Below are 17,907 nucleotides of genomic sequence, written 5' to 3'. Positions count from 1 at the left end.
TTAAAGCAGGTTGTGTGTTACTTTGTGTAAGAGGCTTTGTCTTTGTTTCCACAGGAAAAGAAAAGCCATGTATCTCCTAAAGAGAGGTAATAGGGTAATAGCTCACCAGACAGTTTTATCATTCAGTTCAAAGTAACATATAAGACTGGGTTTTCCTCTTAATAAAAGAAGACTTTTCTTTTGTTGTCATTGTTTGTTTATTTGGTTGGTTTGTTTTTTCCAAGATAGGGTCTCTCTGAACTTACCAACACTTTTCTTTTCACACTAAGAATCACATGCTACAAAGCATGGTGATTAAGTTTGGTCCTGAGGACACATATTTTGGAAGAAGGGAACACTTTCCCACATGTTATTTGACTTTTGTGTGTTCGTGTTTGTGTGTCCATTTGCAGACAGAGTCTTACTATGTAGCTCTGCCTGTCTTGGAAGCCACAATGTTGATGAGGCTGGCCACCAACTCATAGAGATTTGCCTGGCTATGCTTCCCAGTCTTGGGATTAAAAACATGCACCAACTTTCTGGCATGGTTTGATTCTAATTACTGGTGGCTAGGCTATTTGCCATGGTGTCCAGTGGAGGTCAGAGGAAATCATTCAGGTGATTGTTCTCCACCTGGGTTCCTGAAATCAAATTGGGGTCTTCAGTCTTGGAGCAAGTGCATTTAACTGTGAAGCCTTCTTGATGTCACTGGGTAAGGGAGAGCTAAAAGCCCCTTTGACACACTGAAGTTTCTACTGTTTTTTCAAGAAAGGCACCAGTGTTTTCTGCATGGAATTTGGTGTTGTTATTTGACAGATTCTAACTGTATGGAGAAAGCTGACCTGTGAGCTCTACCCGAGTTTTCATTTGGAGTGCTAAGACCACAGGCCGAGATTGTTCAGGTGTTTTAATAAGACTCCCCTGACTACCCTCCACCCCCAGTCAGGGTCTCATGTTGCAGTGTATTAGATCCCATTGTGATCCCGGAGATTGTGAACTGTAAAAACATGTCTTTTCTTTGGTGTAGTTGAGCCCTAACATACACATTTAATCCAAATTTGGAAGAGTGGGGACAACTAGAGCATGTGCTTCATGCTATAGGTACATATTTGGGATTTTAATGGGCAAACTTTAAGTTCAGAGAAGGCTGATTCTGTAATTACATCTCTAGTAACAGGAAACAGCTTTTTGCATCTTATAACTAAAAGCATATTATAGGTATACACACGTTCCTACAGGACAAGTGGTCAATAAACAGAGAGGGTAATATGCTTTTTTTTTTTTTTTTTTTTTTTTTTTTTTTTTTTTTTGTCTTTTGGTTTTCGAGACACGGTTTCTCTTAGCCTTGGCCATCCGAGACTCGCTTTATACACCAGGCTGGCCTTGAACTCACAGCAATCCACCTGCCTCTCCTTCCTGTGTGCTGGGATTAAAGGCATGTGCAATCACACCCAGCAATTTCTAAAATGCTAATGAAAGAGGAACAATAGCTCCAGAAAGACATTGGATAATACAAACAACCATAACAACAACAAAAACCCTGCTGAAATAATTCAGTCTGTATATTTTAAAGATCTGTTCACCTCAAAAGGGAAAGCAGGTTGTGTGTTACTTTCTGTAAGAGGCTTAGTCTAGTTTCCACAGGAAAAGAAAAGCCATAGTTCTCCTAAAGAGAGGTAATAGGGTAAGAGCGCACCAGATAGTTTAATCATTCAGTTCAAAGTAACATATAAGTCTGGTTTTCTTCTTTAAAAAAAAAAAAAGGAGACTTCTCTTTTGTTGTGTGGTTGGTTTTGGTTGGTTGGTGGTTGGTTGGTTGGTTGGTTGGTTGTTGGTTGGTTCATTGGTTGGTTTGGTGTTTCCAAAACAGGGTCTCTCCTTGTAGTCTTGACTGCCTCCAACTTGCTTTGTAGACCAGGCTGGCCTCTAACTCACAGATTCTGCCTTCCTCTGCCTCCCAAGTGATAGGATTAAAGTGTGTGTGTGTGTGTGTGTGTGTGTGTGTGTGTGTGTGTGTGTGTGTGACTATGCCTGGCAAAAAGAAGAGATTTATTGTTTGGTATTAAAAACACACTTAAGAGATTTGAAGCAGGGCACAATGGTCACACCTGTAATCCCAGCTCTCAGTTTGCAGATGTGAGGGGATCTCTATGAGTTCAAAGAAAGCCTGCTCTACCAAGCAAATCTATAAAATCAAGGCTACATACACAGAGAGAACTTTGTTGAGAAATGAGAGGGAGGGTTTGAAGTGTTTTATGTAAGTTTAGAGGGCTGTTACAGTTCAAACTTCTTTCCTAAATCTCTACAGATTTGAGTGGTTGGAGCTAAGACAAAAAATTAGAGCAGGGCAGTGACAGGCCATGTCTTTAATCCTAGCAGACACAGACAGATCCCTACAATTTAGTAGTTTTCTAATCGTACAGATACAAGGAAGAGGGCTTTGGTTGTTCCCACCTTTAATCCCAACACTTGGGAAGCATCTGTCTTTAATCCTGTGGTTAACTTTAGTAAATCCTGTGTTAGAGGAAAGGGTGTGTTAGGGCTCAACCATGCCAAACAAAAGACAGATAATCTCAGGATCACATTGGAATCAAATACAGTTTTTTATAGTTCACAATCTCAGGTATCACATTGGGATCAAATATGTTGCAACAGTCCCACTGTATGGCTCTGGCTGCCCTGGAAAATGCTGTCTGTAGAGCTGCCTGGGCCAGACCCCAAAGAGATCTATTATGCCCAGATAAAGAAAATTGTTTCTCATTGTGTGGATCAGCCTCAGAGATTAATTAAATCCATTGTGTGGATTAAACTCAGAGATCCTGCCGTTGTTTATGGAGATCAAAGGTGTGCAAGACATGCTGGCATTATACAGATGTACTAACAAAACTCTTTTTGTTTGATTTTTATCATATCATGCTTTCCTGTTTTCACACTTTGAGAGAAAGTATCCATCTTGATCATGATGTTTTGAAACTCCCTGCTCAAGACATGGTTCCATTAAACTTCTTGATATGTAGAACCACAAATACCTACCACCCACCTCAACCTTCTCACATCTGAGACATATCCATGTGGAATTTGTGTATGTTTTCTGTTTCATTTTTATTTTATTGTTGTTGTTTTGGGACAACAATCTCACTATTTATCCATAACAGAAAGCCCACACTGAAAGAAATATAATACAGACACCAAAATCACAAACACAAATATAGCATATATAAATAATTTTATGTGGATACACATACAAAATGGGTCAACCTTGTACCAATGGAAACTTGACTTTCCTTTAGTTATTGGCTTTGTTTTTGTGTTCATTTCTTGCTTTTTCCAGACAGGGTTTCCTGTGTGTGTCCCTGGATGTCCTGGAACTTGCTTTGTAGGCTAGGCTGTTTTTGAACTCACAGAGATGTGACTGCCTTTCTCTCTCAATTGCTGGCATTAAAGTGCCACCATGTCCAGCAGAATCTTGACTTTCTTCTTCAGTGTTTTTGATTCCACACACTAAGGTTTGAGTCAATCAACCTACAGTAGGAAAACTCAATCTTAATTGGATTAAGTGGGTGGAGACTCATTGGATCAATCAGATAGGAACCTGTGGAAGGAAGGTGGGGCCATTTGGGGAGGGGCAATGTGGAAGGTGTATAAAAGGCTCAGAGGACCAGAAGATCACATTCCCTGAGCTTGGAGTTGCTGCCTGACCCTGCTAGGTATAGGAGTTCATATCAGGTAAGTCACTCGCCTCCATCAGGAGGCTTCTTGCATGTTGAGCTAGACTTCTCACCATCAAGATCCAGTTACAATTCCAATTTAGAATTTTTAATGTGTGTATACTTGGCTTTAATGAGAAATTGTCATTATATGGGAGTGTACATGTTAGTTTCTTTGTTCTCTTGAGTTCAGAGACAGGGTTTCAACTAAGCAAGGCTGGCCTTGAACTCTAGATCCTTCTGGCTCTGCCCAGGTTTCTATGCTCATTTTAGAATTTCAGTTAGGATCTTTTTTCTAATTTAATCCTTTTACAGTATCTTAAATCACGTTTCACAGAGTATGGTTTTTCAGTTGTGGGAACTCAAATTTTCTCTTAATTGTAGCCTACAATTTTGGGGATGGCTTTATGCCAGAGCCACAAGTCACAGCTGATCATGAAACCAAGGAAGCAGGAATGGAGTTACTTCAGCCTTGACTGCTTATTCAATATTGTCTAAGATCTCCTCCTCTCTCTCCTCTCTCTCTCTCTCTCTCCTCCTCTCTCCTCTCTCTCCTCTCTCTCTCTCGCTTCGCTCTCTGTCTCTCCTCTCTCTCCTCTGTCTCTGTCCTCTGTCTGTCTGTTCTGTCTCTCTCTCTCTCTTCTCTCTCTCTCCTCTCCTCCTCCTCTCTCTCTCTTTCTCTGTCTCTCTCCCTCCTATACGAAGCAGAAGCCAGATAGCTTATACCAACCATACCTGGAAACTAAAATTAATGATCACATTCTGGCCTTGACTAGACTGCATGAAGTAACCTTGTTTCTACTTAAAGTTAAACAAAATGAAACAGATGACTTGGGAATGTGACTAAATGTTAGAACACTTGCAGTGTGGACCCATGTCACTATACAATTGTAATAAAGACATTTATAATCTTTTTTAGGGGTAATGTATTGAGAATGGTAGTCTACTTAGTGTTGGCTGTTATGGTCTCACTTTGTAGACCAGAATGGCCTTGATCTCAAATTGATCCACCTGCCTCTGCCTTCCTGTGTGCTGGGATTAAATCACACACACCATGCCCAGCTCTCTTTTGCTTTCTTAAAACAAGGGTTTTCTGTGTGACCTTGTCTATCCTGGGCTCACTTTGTAGATCAGGCTGGCCTGAACACATATAGATCCACCTTCACTGCTTTCCAGAATGCAGGGACTACAATCATGCACTACGGTGCTCAGCTGACATAGAAATATTTTGCTTCATTTCCCCTAACCTAGACTAGCCTGAAATAACCTATATAGATTAGATTGACCCAGAATTCTCGTGATTCTTGTACCCAAGAGCTGGGTTACTTGGTTACTGCTAGCTGGTGTAGCATTTATGCAATATTTTAAAGCCCCTGTATTAGCAATGAATGGTGTGGAAAAGACAATCCCAATGCTCCTCTTCACACGCATGACATGGGGAGTTGGCACAAGCATGGGTTATATATAAGATCACTTATGATTAGAAAGTAGCCAATTTCACTCAAGACTCCTTTGTAGGCAACACCAACACAAAATGAAAAAGTTTAAAAATAAAATCAAACAACTTGGAATTTTGTTGTTTTGTTTTTTTGTTTTGTTTTGTTTGTTTTGTTTTTGGTTATCATTCTTTTTTTCTTCTGAAGCCCAATTCAACATGGGCTCCTTGTAGCTCCTTGTAGCTCCAGGACACTTTGGCTTCTTATCCAAGACTCACATTTTGCAGGTGCTATAACTTCACAGCTTGGATCCAGTTGCTTTTTGGGAAAGTTGCATGTCTCACTGAGGTTTTGCATTTCAGATATGGTCTGACTGGGTGGCCAGGTGGCCTTTAGTTTATGGACATTTTACCGTATTCCCCAAATGAATACAATATAGCCCAGTGCTCCCTCACTGGTCTCTTAAAGTAACAGAAGGCAGTGCGTGCTCACGGGTGTCTTACATATTTCCTCAGTCTTCCCAGGATGTATCAGTATATTGAAAGAACAAAGCATAAAGGTTGGGCATGTCTCAGCACAGAGTACATTTTGAGGGCCTGGAAAGTTGTTCAGTGTCTTTTCCTGTACCAAGGGACTGGTCAAACTATATGTTCCTGAATAACCCTTCTGAGTAGGCATGAGATTCAGAGGAGCAGAGGTGAGTTCCTAGTTGGACAGTCCATCATTATTTTCTGCATATGTAGAATCTTACAAGAGAGAATACATGAGAAGATCGGTGGACGTTTGGCTTTGAGGTGAGCAGACTGGATGATTGGGCATTCTGAGTTTTCCACTATTGCCATAGCATGGACTCTAGTCCTTTAGAGAATATGATATGTGACAAATAGAAAATTCCATATAGTAGCCTGAAACTAATGTTTCAACAGGTCCCCTCTGACAGAACATCTATCAGGATGAGCGTGCACGACCCTCTCACACTCCTGCAGCTGGCCGTGCAAGGGCTGCTGAGGAATGATGCCTTGTCCATCTCTGCTCTGGACAACCTGCCTATTGAGCTCTTCCCACCGCTGTTCAAGCAGGCCTTCGATGGCAGACACACCAAGATATTGAAGGCAATGGTGGCCGCCTGGCCCTTTCCCTGCCTTCCAGTGGGGGTACTGATGAATTCTCCTGAAGTGGAGACCTTGCAAGCTGTGCTGGCTGGCATAGACATTCTGCTGATGAAGAAGGCTCATCCCAGGTAAGCAAGGCCCAAAGAGGTTAGAAGGTAAGACACAGGTGATATCAGGGTGAATGGAGTCGAACTGGGCAGAGTATTCTGATGTCTAGGCTTGAAGGTCTGTGGAACTACTGCTCAAGTTGAGAGCTGATATAATGAGAGTCAGGAACGGAGGACAGTTCAGAGTATATGTACCCCAAGTAGGATGAGGCTTTCCCTGTCTCTCTTTGATATGGAAGAGACCAGCCCAGAGACACTAAATGGAGGGAAGCAGAACATGTCTGAAGATGTGTCTCAGACAAATAGGCCTTTTCTGGCAGGTGTGAGGGGCTATGTTGGAACTGACTTATTGTGGTAGAAAACTGCCTCCATGTTGGTTACTTGTTTACAGTATAAAATTTCACCTTTCTCCCTCACAGACGTTGCAAGCTTCAAGTGCTCGAATTAAGGAAAGTGCACCAGAATTTCTGGCATGTATGGGCTGGAAGAGAAGATGGAGCCGGGTCAGCAGAGAAAGGAAGCAAGAAGCAAGTAGTAAAACGCCTTCCTAGAAATTCCCAGAAGCAGCCTTTGAAGTTGGTCACTGACCTCAGCCTCTGCAACCAGCTGGAAGGACACCAAAAGTGCTTGTTGCAGTGGGCCCAGAAGAGAAAGGGCTCTGTGCAGATGTGCTGTCTTAAGATGCAGATCTGTGACTCCCTGCAGAGATGGTCAGGGAAGTCCTGGACATTTTCAAGCCACACTACATTGAGGAATTGGAACTACTTATATACCACGTCCTGCCCTTCCTCGGTGGCTTTGCACCTTACCTTGGCCTGATGAGAAATCTCCGCACATTGCATCTTAGTCTCGCCTATGTGAACACGGATAGGGTACCCATAGAGAAGTGTCTTAACAAGTTCCTTACTCAGTTCTCCAAGCTCAACTGCCTCCAGCATCTCTACATGAACGGCATCAACCTTTTCACTGACCACATGAAACAGTTGTGCAGGTAAGGAAGGATGGTGAGCTGTTTCTGCCATGTCAAGAAACCTTTCTTTTGAGCATTAGTGGGCACCTGAATTGTGCCAGTTAATAACTCATATAGTATGTAAGTGTGTATTGTTTCCATGTGTTTATTGATTTTGTATTTTCGAACATGACTACTCTGTGTAGTGTTGGATGTCCTGGACTCACTTTGTAGACCAGGCTGACCTCAAACTCACAGCAATTTTCCTGCCTCCTTGTGCGCAGTGCTGGCACTGAAGATGTGTACCACAACACCCAGTGATTGTTTCCTTCTTATTTGAACTCATTCTTTCAGTTCCATTCATTTAGCAGAGTCTGAGCTGGAGTAGGAGATGGGTCCATAGCTGCATTACAAATATGTCAACTGCACAAGTGGGTCAGATGCACTGAGTGATGTTTGGGTTTTCCTCTTTTTGATCCCATCTAAGATGATGAAGGGGAAAGGACAGAGCAGAGGGCCCTGAGCTGGGGAGGACCCACATCTGTGCTTCCTATTGGAGTTCTTTACACTGATCTCTGTAAACAGAAACCAGTTTTTTGCTTCATTAATGTCGCTCTCAGCCTTTGATTTTCCTTGAAGGGAAGGATGATTTAAACGCAGGTTGGGATGTACTAGATGGAAACTGGTGACAATGGCATACAGTTTTATCAGTTCCAAGGGTTTGGCACTGATATCCTGGATACAGGTTGTCCTAGATAACAAGGAGAAGCATGACATCTGGTGGACACATGCCATGATCTTTCTGTTAACAGAATGATGATTGGCAGTTGTAGATGTGTGATTTTCAGAAAAGAATTATTTATTATGATATATACAGTGCTCTGCCTGCATTTACACCTGCAGGCCTGAAGAGGGCATTAGATCACTTTATACATGGTATGAGCCACCACGTGGTTGCTGGGCATTGAACTTAGGACCTCTGGAAGAGCAGTCAGTGCTCTTGACCTCTGAGCCATCTCTCCAGTCCTAGATGTGTGTTCTAAATCATCACACTTTATAGTGTTATGCCCCAGAAACCAGTAATATGAGCAGACACATACAATCTCTTTATCCAGTGCTCACATTCAGCATACGCATAGACTTACTGTGCATATGTGATGCCATATTTCCCATTGTCAACCTTACTGATATCCTCCAACACCATGAGCCAGAACTAATTTCTTCTTCTTTCCACAGATGCCTGAAGACCCAGTTTGAGTCCTTGTCTATGATCCTCTGCTGTCTCTCACAGTCAGATTTGAAATACTTGTCACGATGTCAGAGTCTCTGTCAATGAAACACCTGGAATTCAGTGGTATTTTGTTATCCACGTCCCATCCCACAGGTCTCCGACTTCTCCTTGAGAATGTAGCAGACACTCTGCAGACCCTGGAGTTAGACAACTGTAGCCTGAAGGACTCTCACCTCAGTGTCCTGCTGCCTGCCCTGAGCCAGTGTTCTCAGCTCACTAGAGTCAATTTCTATGACAATCTCCTCTCCAGTGCTGCTCTGAAGGACCTTCTGCAATGCATGGCCAATCTAAACAAGCTGAGAGTAGAGCTCTACCCTGCCCCTCTAGAGTGCTATGACCACCGTGGTCATATCCTTGTACAAACATTTGACCAACAATGCCCTGGCCTACTGGACATATTCAAGGCCAAAAGGCAGTCCAAGAAAATTGTCTTTGCTACAGCCATGTGCTTTAAATGTCATCAGCGCTGTGTCTATGACAGGAAGACCAGACTTTGTCCATGTTGGCAATGAATAGGAGAAGGTTGCTTCTGGATGATGAGAATTCACAATCAAGGAGAAGCACTTTCATCCATGGCTCCCAGAACATGTGACTTTAGACACAGTTTGGTGTTTCAGGACATTTGAATCCATTGTGAACCTGAGATGGTGAACTCAGTAAAACCTGTTTCTAGTTGTAAAGATGTTCAGCCCCAACCCAGCACCTTTAATTCAAGACCTTTTTGTTTATCATCAACAGGTGGTTATGATGTGGTCAACCCTAGCACACATCTTTAATCCAAGAAGTTTCTGTAAATAAGAGCGAAATAAAATGACCCCTAGGTCAAGAGGCAGAGCAAGAAACCAGCTGACAGCAATCCAGGAGAAAGGGCGGGACATTGTGAAAAGGGTACATAAGACTGAATGGAAAAGAAGAGGCTTTGGGCTTTTTATTCTTCTATGTGAGTTGAGTAGGAACATCAGCTGGGTGCTTTCTCTGTCTCTCTGAGCTAGCATGTTTACACCCCAGCATCTGACTTCTGAGTCTTCATTGGGAAAATAGAATGTATGGGAGTTCATTTAGAAAACATCATCATGGCACTCCAAGGAGTGACACAACCCCACAGATAAATCTCTCCTGCTAGGGAAGAACTGAGAAGCCACCAGATTTGGTAAGTCATCTGGGAAGTATTCCAGGAGAGAGTTTGGGATGGGAAATCCCATAATAATGGGCTTTAGAACACTATAGAGAGTTCTTCTAGATGGCTTGAAAAGCATCAGAAAATAAAAAGGAAAATGGCCTAGGTAAAGATTGTCCCAACACCAGTCATGATTATTTTCATTTTGGTATTATTTTTCCTTCATCCTTAATAGCCATAATGGCTTTCTGTACTTGTTCAATGATAAAGTAAATTAATAAAATATAAGTCTTAGGAGTTACATTAGAGATGCTTATGAACAAGAATAATAAAAATACTCAGACTCATAGAGAGGATTTTACACACCAGCATACCACACCATGACAGAACAAAATGAAAGTGGGTAGACCAAGATTGTTTGAATGTCAACCTCAGCTTATCCACTTACTAAACAAGACCTACCAATAGATGATAGGCACTCTAAAGTTCATAATGAAGACATGTAATCCATAGACATTAGATTTGAGGATTTTTAAGAGAGCAGGCATCTCTTTTGAATGCATTCATCTTATGTGAAACAGATTCCAAATGCATGGGTAAAGTAGAAGAGGATTACCCCCAATACTGTAAAAGTTTAGTAACAGCGATATTGGAAGCTCGTTCTCCGTTGCAATAGAAATTGTGGTGGAGGAATGATGTGCAGGCAATAGGACAGTGAAACCAGATCAGAGGTGTTAATATTTCCTAGTCAGTTACAAGGTGAAGGTCTATATGCTGATTTACAAAGGCAGTTTGAATTTGATGAAACACACCTTGGCAATCTGACATCTAGCAGCTTTAAATTCTTGGGATAATGGTGAAGAATCAGGAAAGAGGGCTGTGTCATTTACTAAAATTACACAAGGCCCAAAAGAGTCATTTCCTGATTTTTTTCCCAAAGACTGACTTCAGCTGTAACTACAACAATATAAGATTCAGCAGTTAGAAATGCTCAACCTCCTTAGTCATCAGGGAAATGCAAATCAAAACAACTCTGGGATTCCATCTTACACCCATCAGAATGGCTAAGATCAAAAATTCAAGCGACACCACATGCTGGCGAGGATGTGGGGAGAGAGGAACACTCCTTCATTGCTGGTGGGAATGCAAGCTAGTACAGCCACTTTGGAAATCTATCTGGTGCTATCTCAGAAAAATGGGAATAGGGCTTCCTCAAGACCCAGCTATTCCACTCCTTGGAATATACCCAGAAGATGCTCCAGCACACAACAAGAAAATTTGCTCAACCATGTTCATAGCAGCCTTATTCATAATAGCCAGAACATGGAAACAGCCTAAGTGTCCCTCAGTAGAAGAGTGGATAAAGAAACTGTGGTACATATACACTATGGAATACTACTCAGCTATTAAAAACAAGGAATTCCCGAAATTTGTGGATAAATGGATTGAGCTAGAAATGATCATAATGAGTGAGTTAACCCAGAAGCAGAAAGACTCAAATGGTATATACTCACTTATATCTGCATACTAGCCCAAGAGGCATGTCCCACAAAAGCCTTCACTTACCAGGAAACTGGGACAGAGGGGAAGGCATCCTATTGGGACTCTAAATGAGAGACGCATGGGAGAACAGCAAAATAAAAGGATCCAGAGGGTCCTAGAAATCTACAAGTAGAACAATATGATAGGCAGATTTGGGCCCAGGGGTCCCGCTCAAACTAAGGCACCAGCCAAGGACAATACAGGAGGTAAACTTTAAACCCCTTCCCAGATCTAGCCAATGGTCAGAATATTCTCCACAGTTGAGTGGAGAGTGTGATACGACTTTCTCACGTACTCTGGTGCCTCACATTTGACCATGTCCCCTGGAGGGGGAGACCTGGTGGCACTCAGAGGAAGGACAGCAAGTAGCCAAGAAGAGACTTGATACCCTATGAGAATATATAGGGGGACGTAATCCCCCTCAGGAACAGTCATAGGGGAGGGGAATAATGGAAAAATGGTGGGGGGAGGAATGGGAGGATACAAGGGATGGGATAAAAATTGAGATGTAACAAGAATAAATTAATAAAAAAAATAGTACACATTTTCAAAAGAGATTACAAAACAAATATTTTGGCAAACTGCTATAAAGGGTCTGATACCTAAGCTCAATTTAATAATGAATGTTACTGGAACTGAAGGTTTAGAAGACAAGAAAGAGACATACGAATCATGTCCCCAAAATCCTGGCATCTAGATTCTATAGATTTGAACTTCATCTCAGATAAAATAAGCCCATGGTGGGTTGAGTGTGTAGCACCAGAAGGAGAAATAGCACAATTTAAAGTATACATGGTTAATATAGCTATGAATTTATAGGGATATGTTTTGTTTCAGTAATGGAAAACAGATTAACATTCCTCCAATCTCAGAAACAGACTATAAAATAAAGAATACTTCAGAGAAAAATATTAAAAGGTATTATCAAGAACCGTGACAGACTGTCCAGGTTGCCCATAAACAGGACATGACAAGTGTTGGTCTTTCAAAGTTACCAAACATCCTACCTTTAAAATGGCTGACAAACTTGCATGGGTGGATCAAGAGTATAGTACAAGAGAAAAATTACTGGTACTAGAACAGCTGACACAGAAGCAGCTAAATGTTCAACACATTGAAGAATCTACAAGCCCATGGAATTCCTCTGTCTTTGTTTTTATAGAGAAATCAGGAAAATGGAGGATGTGAACAGATTTAGGAACCATAAATTAGATGCGTCAGTCAATGGGCTCTTTACAGCCTGGATGCCATTGCCTTATTTATTACCTAAGCTATGGCTTTTGATTGTAATTGATTTAAAAGATTGCTTTTTCCTGATCAATTTGTGTGAGCACGACAGAGAAAGGTTTGTTTTCTCATTACCCACTTATAATAATAGTTGTTTAATATAGAGATAGCTTTGGAAAGTCTCAGCACAAGAAATGCTAAACAATCCTACCTTGTGCCAATATTTTGTACAATAACCCTTAGAAATAACTCATAAGCAGTTTCCTCAATCTAACATTTACTGTTATGTTGATGATCTCTTACAGGTTGATTCAGATGCAGATGCCTTAGGGAACAAATGGTTAATGAAATAAAGAGAATTTTACCTTGGTAGAGGATACAAATTGTCCCTGAAAAAATACCAAAGGGAGATTCTATCAATTACCTAGGATTTAAGGTAGGTTTACAAAAAATTCAATCACAGAAAGTATAAATCAGGAGAGATCAATTACAACTTCTTAATTTTCCCTCTCCCTGCCCTCACTCATCCTTCTCTCTGCTCTCACCCCTCCCTCTCCCCACCCTCAGTTCCTCCCTCTCCCTGCCCTCTCCACAATCTCACCCCCTCTCTTATCTCTCCCTGCCCTCACCCATCATTTTCTCTGCCCTCACCCCTCCCTCACCCTTTCTTCTCCCCACCCTCATTCCTCCTTGTCTCTGCCTGCCCCCAACCCTCACTGCTCCTTTTCTCCCCCCTCTCATGTCCCTCTCCCACCACTCACTCCCTTCTCTTTGCACTCACCCCTCCCCCTCCCCTCCCTCTTTCTATTCTCACCCCTCCCTCCAGCACATTTCATGTTAAAAGGTCCTGGAGAGATGAGGCTTACAAGTAGCCTAACTGAACAAAGTAGAAAAATTATATAGCAAGCATAAAGGTAGCATCAAATTACATGTAGAGAAAATTAAAGCAATTCCACTAAAACCATGGAGAAACCAGGTTTCCCACTCCCATCGTACATGTCCAATATAGGACTTTAACTACCAACCAGAGACATAAGACAACTAATGGAAAACAAACAAATAAAAATTCAAAAGGGAAATTCAAAGTATCTCTATTTTCAGATGGTACGATTATGTACATGAGTAGCCCCAAAAATTCTACAGGAGAACTACTACAGCTGGCAAAAGTTCAGCTGGATACAAATTTAATTTTTAAAAATCACTATCCCTCCTTATAAACATGAGAAATAGGCTATGAAAGTAATTATGGAAATGATACACTTCATAATAGCCACAAATAATATTAAGTATTTTACTATTACTCTAAACAAGCAAATAAAACTTCATATGTCAGAAACTCCAAGACATTTGGGAAAAAATTGAAGAAGAAACTGTAAGTTGAAAAGATCTCCCATGATCATAGAACAGTAGGATTTACATAGATAACATGGCCATCTGACAAAAGGCAATCTACAGATTCAATACAATTCCCATCAAAATGTCAAAAAAGAATGTACAGAACTTGAAATAGTAATTCTAAAATTCATTTGCAAAAATACCAGCATCAATAAAACAGTCCTGAACAATTATAAAAAAAATTCTGGAGTTATCACAATTGCTAAGTTAAGCTGTATTCCAGAGCAATAGTAATAAATACTGCACGACGTTGGCATAGAAACACACTGGGCTATCAAGAGATTCAAATCGAAGGTTCAGAAAAATCCACACACTCATGGACACTTGATTATTGGAGAATGAGACAAAAACATAAAATGAAAAGTTTAAAGCACCTTCAAATTTGTACTGGTCTAACTGGATGTCTACAGGTAGAATAATGCCAATAGAACCATATTTATCACCCTGCACCAAACTCAAGTAAGAAATGGGTTTAAAAAACGAAGCCTAGAAAACAAAACAAAAGAAAACAAAGAAACAAACTAAAAACAACAACAACAAGAAAACCACACCATAAAACCAAACCCACTAAATCTATTAGAAGATCAAATGGGGAAAAGCCTTGAACTGATTTCAGAGTTCCAAGTGAAGGCAACCGTCTACCTGGCTCTTAGAAGGTATCCATGGATTGTTGTCACCCTGATGTCTGAAGAATCACTTCTTCTAGTACATGCATGATCCACAGGTTGGCGCAAGGTTGGAACCTATCAATACACGGAATGAAGAACTCAGAATAGCTCTTCCTTTTTCAACAGAGTTGAATTTGGGCAGCACGTTCAGTCAAATTTTGAGGCTAATAGAGTTAGTAATATCGGGAAATGACTAAAGAATAATAAAATGTTGAAAATTTACTAGGGTCCACTGTGGGAAACAGGTGGAGCTGTAGAAATACTTCTTTAGGAGGATCCCACCAAGGAGCAGTAACAGGCTCAAGATCCAGAACTCAGAAACCAAACTGATAGCTCTAGGCAGCCACTAGTAAGACACCAGACTTAACCACACAGCTAACATTGGAGGCAAGTCTCACAAGTGATGCCTGATTCAGGGGGTTGCTCTAGACACTGCCTACAAGACTCCAAAGCTGGCTGTGATGTCACTAGAAAGAACAAAGAATGAAAATCAACATTCTTTGGGATGTGGAGGCACCTACCACCCCCAATTGGGTCCAGGATCTTAAAGTACTCCCATGCACTAGGGGGAAGTTTGAATTTTGTGAACTAATCATACACATCTTAGTTCCTTTGTACAGAGTTCAGGGCTACCTAAATTGTCTCAGCATAATGTAGCTCACCCTGACTAGTATATTTGTATTTAAGAAATTTTACATCATGAGAAATTATAGAAAACAAATATAATTGCCCTTGAAAATACCTTCTAACAATATGCTTGCTTATTACAGAGAATAAATATACTTTTAAAGCTACAAAACCAAGTTGGTACTATTTGTGACAACGCTATTTACCCCAGAAAAAGCACCCAGGACAGAGCAAAGTGTGCATACCACCACAGACCTACTTGGTTAACCAACGATTTTTATTGGGGTTACTTAAGGGAATATGGGTGAGGGGTTACTTATAGAAGCATAAATCACTCAACAAGAGTTGCATCATCATAGCACTCCCCAGCATGGCTGACTTCTCACAAAAGGTGGGAACCTGGAAACACTGCTTAGCTTGTGGGCAGCTTACCACACTGGAGAGTGTCCTTTCCAAGTGTCTTAGTTGGTCTAAAGGTCTTCTGGGAAACTGGTATGAGGTCAGATCTTTTGAGTCTTCTTTGCAGCTGAGCTTCCTTTCATCAGAGAAAACTCTTAACCATTATTACTTATTCTGGAAAGGAGAAGCCTAGTGAATCTGGTCAGTTTCAGAAGCGTTTTGAGACCTTCTGGGTTGTTTTCCTTCCTGCTTAAGGAGCTTGCCTCCAGCGTGATTGAAGGGTGGATTGTTACACTATCAGAGGAAACGGTTGCAGAACAGAAACCAATTCGCCAATGATTAGTACATTGCATGAGAAAATAAATCAAACCTCAGCATTTTCAATAGGATTCATTGAGAAAAAACACATTTCTCTTTTGGGCAACAATCCTATCAATAACACATACCCACAATTCCTCTCTAGAAAAGAGTAGGGAGAATTAATTTGGAGCTGGATATACAGAAGTGTAATTGTTCAGTGGGTTCAGGGACCTGAACTTCACTCATGATCATTATACAGCAAGTATTTTAACCACAGATTCATCTCTGCCCCCTTCAGCAGCCTTTTCATCTATTTTCAAATGAATGAAGATGTTTTTACAAAAGTGTTAGAAAAACGTTTGAGGGACATTTTTTTCTACTGTGAATATTAACACACTGTGCTAGTATATTTTTACCAGTGTTTTACTTTAAGGAAAATAAATTTGCTTTTTCTATAAAAGTTTTGACCTTCGTATGATTGTTATTTCCCTAGGTGACAGTTTGTTCATACCTGACTTCTTCTTAACTGCACCTTGGAGTGATTTCCTGACACACAGAGAAAAAAGTTCAAATTTCCATTGATCTTACATCACTGAATAAAGTAATGACTGGGCTCCATTTGTGATAGTGAACATTAAGTTTAGAGGAAAATTTACTATTGTAGACTTGTCCGCTGGTCTGAGATGGACCACATCCTAGTGCAGTTGGGCTATTCTATAAAAATTACTTATTGTTACAAGATATTTCATTGCCTACCTATTGTTACAAGTTAATGGGTCAGTAGATTAAACAGGCTAACTGCTAAGCCTTGCTTTTGTATGAAACACCTGCTCCCTAGGATGGCAAAACCACCTGCTAGACAGCTGTTACAAAATCAAGCCTTGCCCACACACAGACAGGATGGTTTGGATCCCCAAAATTATAGCTTTGTGGAATTTGTCTCTATAATCCTTTGGCTAATAATAGCCAGGACCTTACCTAGAGAACTCTCTCTGGTTTGGTCCAGGCTAGTCTCTTTTTAATTAAAAGAAGCTTCTAATTTACTAAAACCAAAAACCTGAGTCAGGCTGGTGAATCACTCAATGACCACACACTTTCAATGCCTTTTCTGTAAGTTTCCCTGTGTTTTGACTGCTCACGTACTGCAAAACAGTGTATTTCTCTTTCTACTTTTTAGAGTTATGTTCACTTGGTTGGCTTTTCTGGCTAGCATTTCTCAAAGGGTGTTGAGCTTCATGGAAAGGACAGACGTCATATCTACTAGCTGGTGTTCAAAGGGACCTTCTGGTTATATCTCCATGCACTGTAGGTTTAATCAGGTCAACAAACTTCCCTTGTAATCCTACTTGGAGAGATTTTCATTTTGTTTTGTTTAAACTATTAGTGGTTACTTACATTTTTTCAATTTTTTTTTTCAATTTTTTTTTTTCAATTTTTTTTTTTTTTTTTGTCCTTCGAGACAACTGTAACATAAACTATTCTGATTGGTGCACAGGTGTTTGTGTATTGTGATATTAAGTATTCTGTGATATTCTTGCTGGCCCCTGGTTGTAGTTAAGCTCTTTAGTGTGTCCTGTGGCCTTTATTGATCAGTTTTGGCTTTACTACAGTAATTTTCTGTCATCTGCATTGACTTGGTGTTTGAGCTATGTTGGATCTAAGTGGAACCCACAGCATTATCATAGGTTGTCAGTTTTGTGTTTTTAATTCAAAATGTTGTTCAGAGAGGAAAGGGGTATTATTGACAGATTTGATAATGCTATCATTAATTTTGAATTGATTAGCTGGCTGTTCACTGTGCTTTATTATCACTTCTGGTAGATTCTGATTAGGTATTTTGTATAAGTACTTGAAATATATTCTAGAATTTGAATCTTGAGCTAGACAGAATAAATCTATCCCATTGTCCAACATAATGATACCACACAAAAGGATCTTACCAAGTAGCTATTTCATGGCACAAAGGATTGCTGCTCGGCATGATGGTACAATCCTAGAAATCACAGACCATGGAGACAGACTGTGACAAATTTCTCAGAGTTCCAGGCCAT

The 17,907-nt window shown here is 40.6% G+C and overlaps 1 protein-coding gene across 1 annotated transcript; it reads left to right on the top strand.

Moving 5' to 3' along the window:
* The first annotated feature begins 6,075 nt into the window (after positions 1-6,075).
* Positions 6,076-9,093, top strand: LOC127186392 (PRAME family member 12-like). The gene is made up of 5 exons (XM_051142780.1): positions 6,076-6,362; positions 6,761-7,051; positions 7,189-7,332; positions 8,527-8,606; positions 8,675-9,093. Exons 1-5 carry the CDS (start codon positions 6,076-6,078, stop codon positions 9,091-9,093), a joined length of 1,221 nt encoding a protein of 406 aa, XP_050998737.1.
* The last annotated feature ends 8,814 nt before the right edge of the window (positions 9,094-17,907 follow it).

Source organism: Acomys russatus, unplaced genomic scaffold (assembly GCF_903995435.1).
Source record: "Acomys russatus unplaced genomic scaffold, mAcoRus1.1, whole genome shotgun sequence".
NCBI lineage: Eukaryota > Metazoa > Chordata > Mammalia > Rodentia > Muridae > Acomys > Acomys russatus.
The sequence above is the reverse complement of the archived record's forward strand: the minus strand, read 5'-3'. Positions and strand labels throughout refer to the sequence as shown.

Bases quoted from the DNA above. Each gene is read 5' to 3' on its own strand.
- LOC127186392 (XM_051142780.1), top strand. From the start codon at position 6,076: ATGAGCGTGCACGACCCTCTCACACTCCTGCAGCTGGCCGTGCAAGGG. The intron at 6,363-6,760 runs GTAAGCAAGGCC...TCTCCCTCACAG, and splicing joins ATGAAGAAGGCTCATCCCAG to ACGTTGCAAGCTTCAAGTGC. The intron at 7,052-7,188 runs GTCAGGGAAGTC...ATTGCATCTTAG, and splicing joins TGTGACTCCCTGCAGAGATG to TCTCGCCTATGTGAACACGG.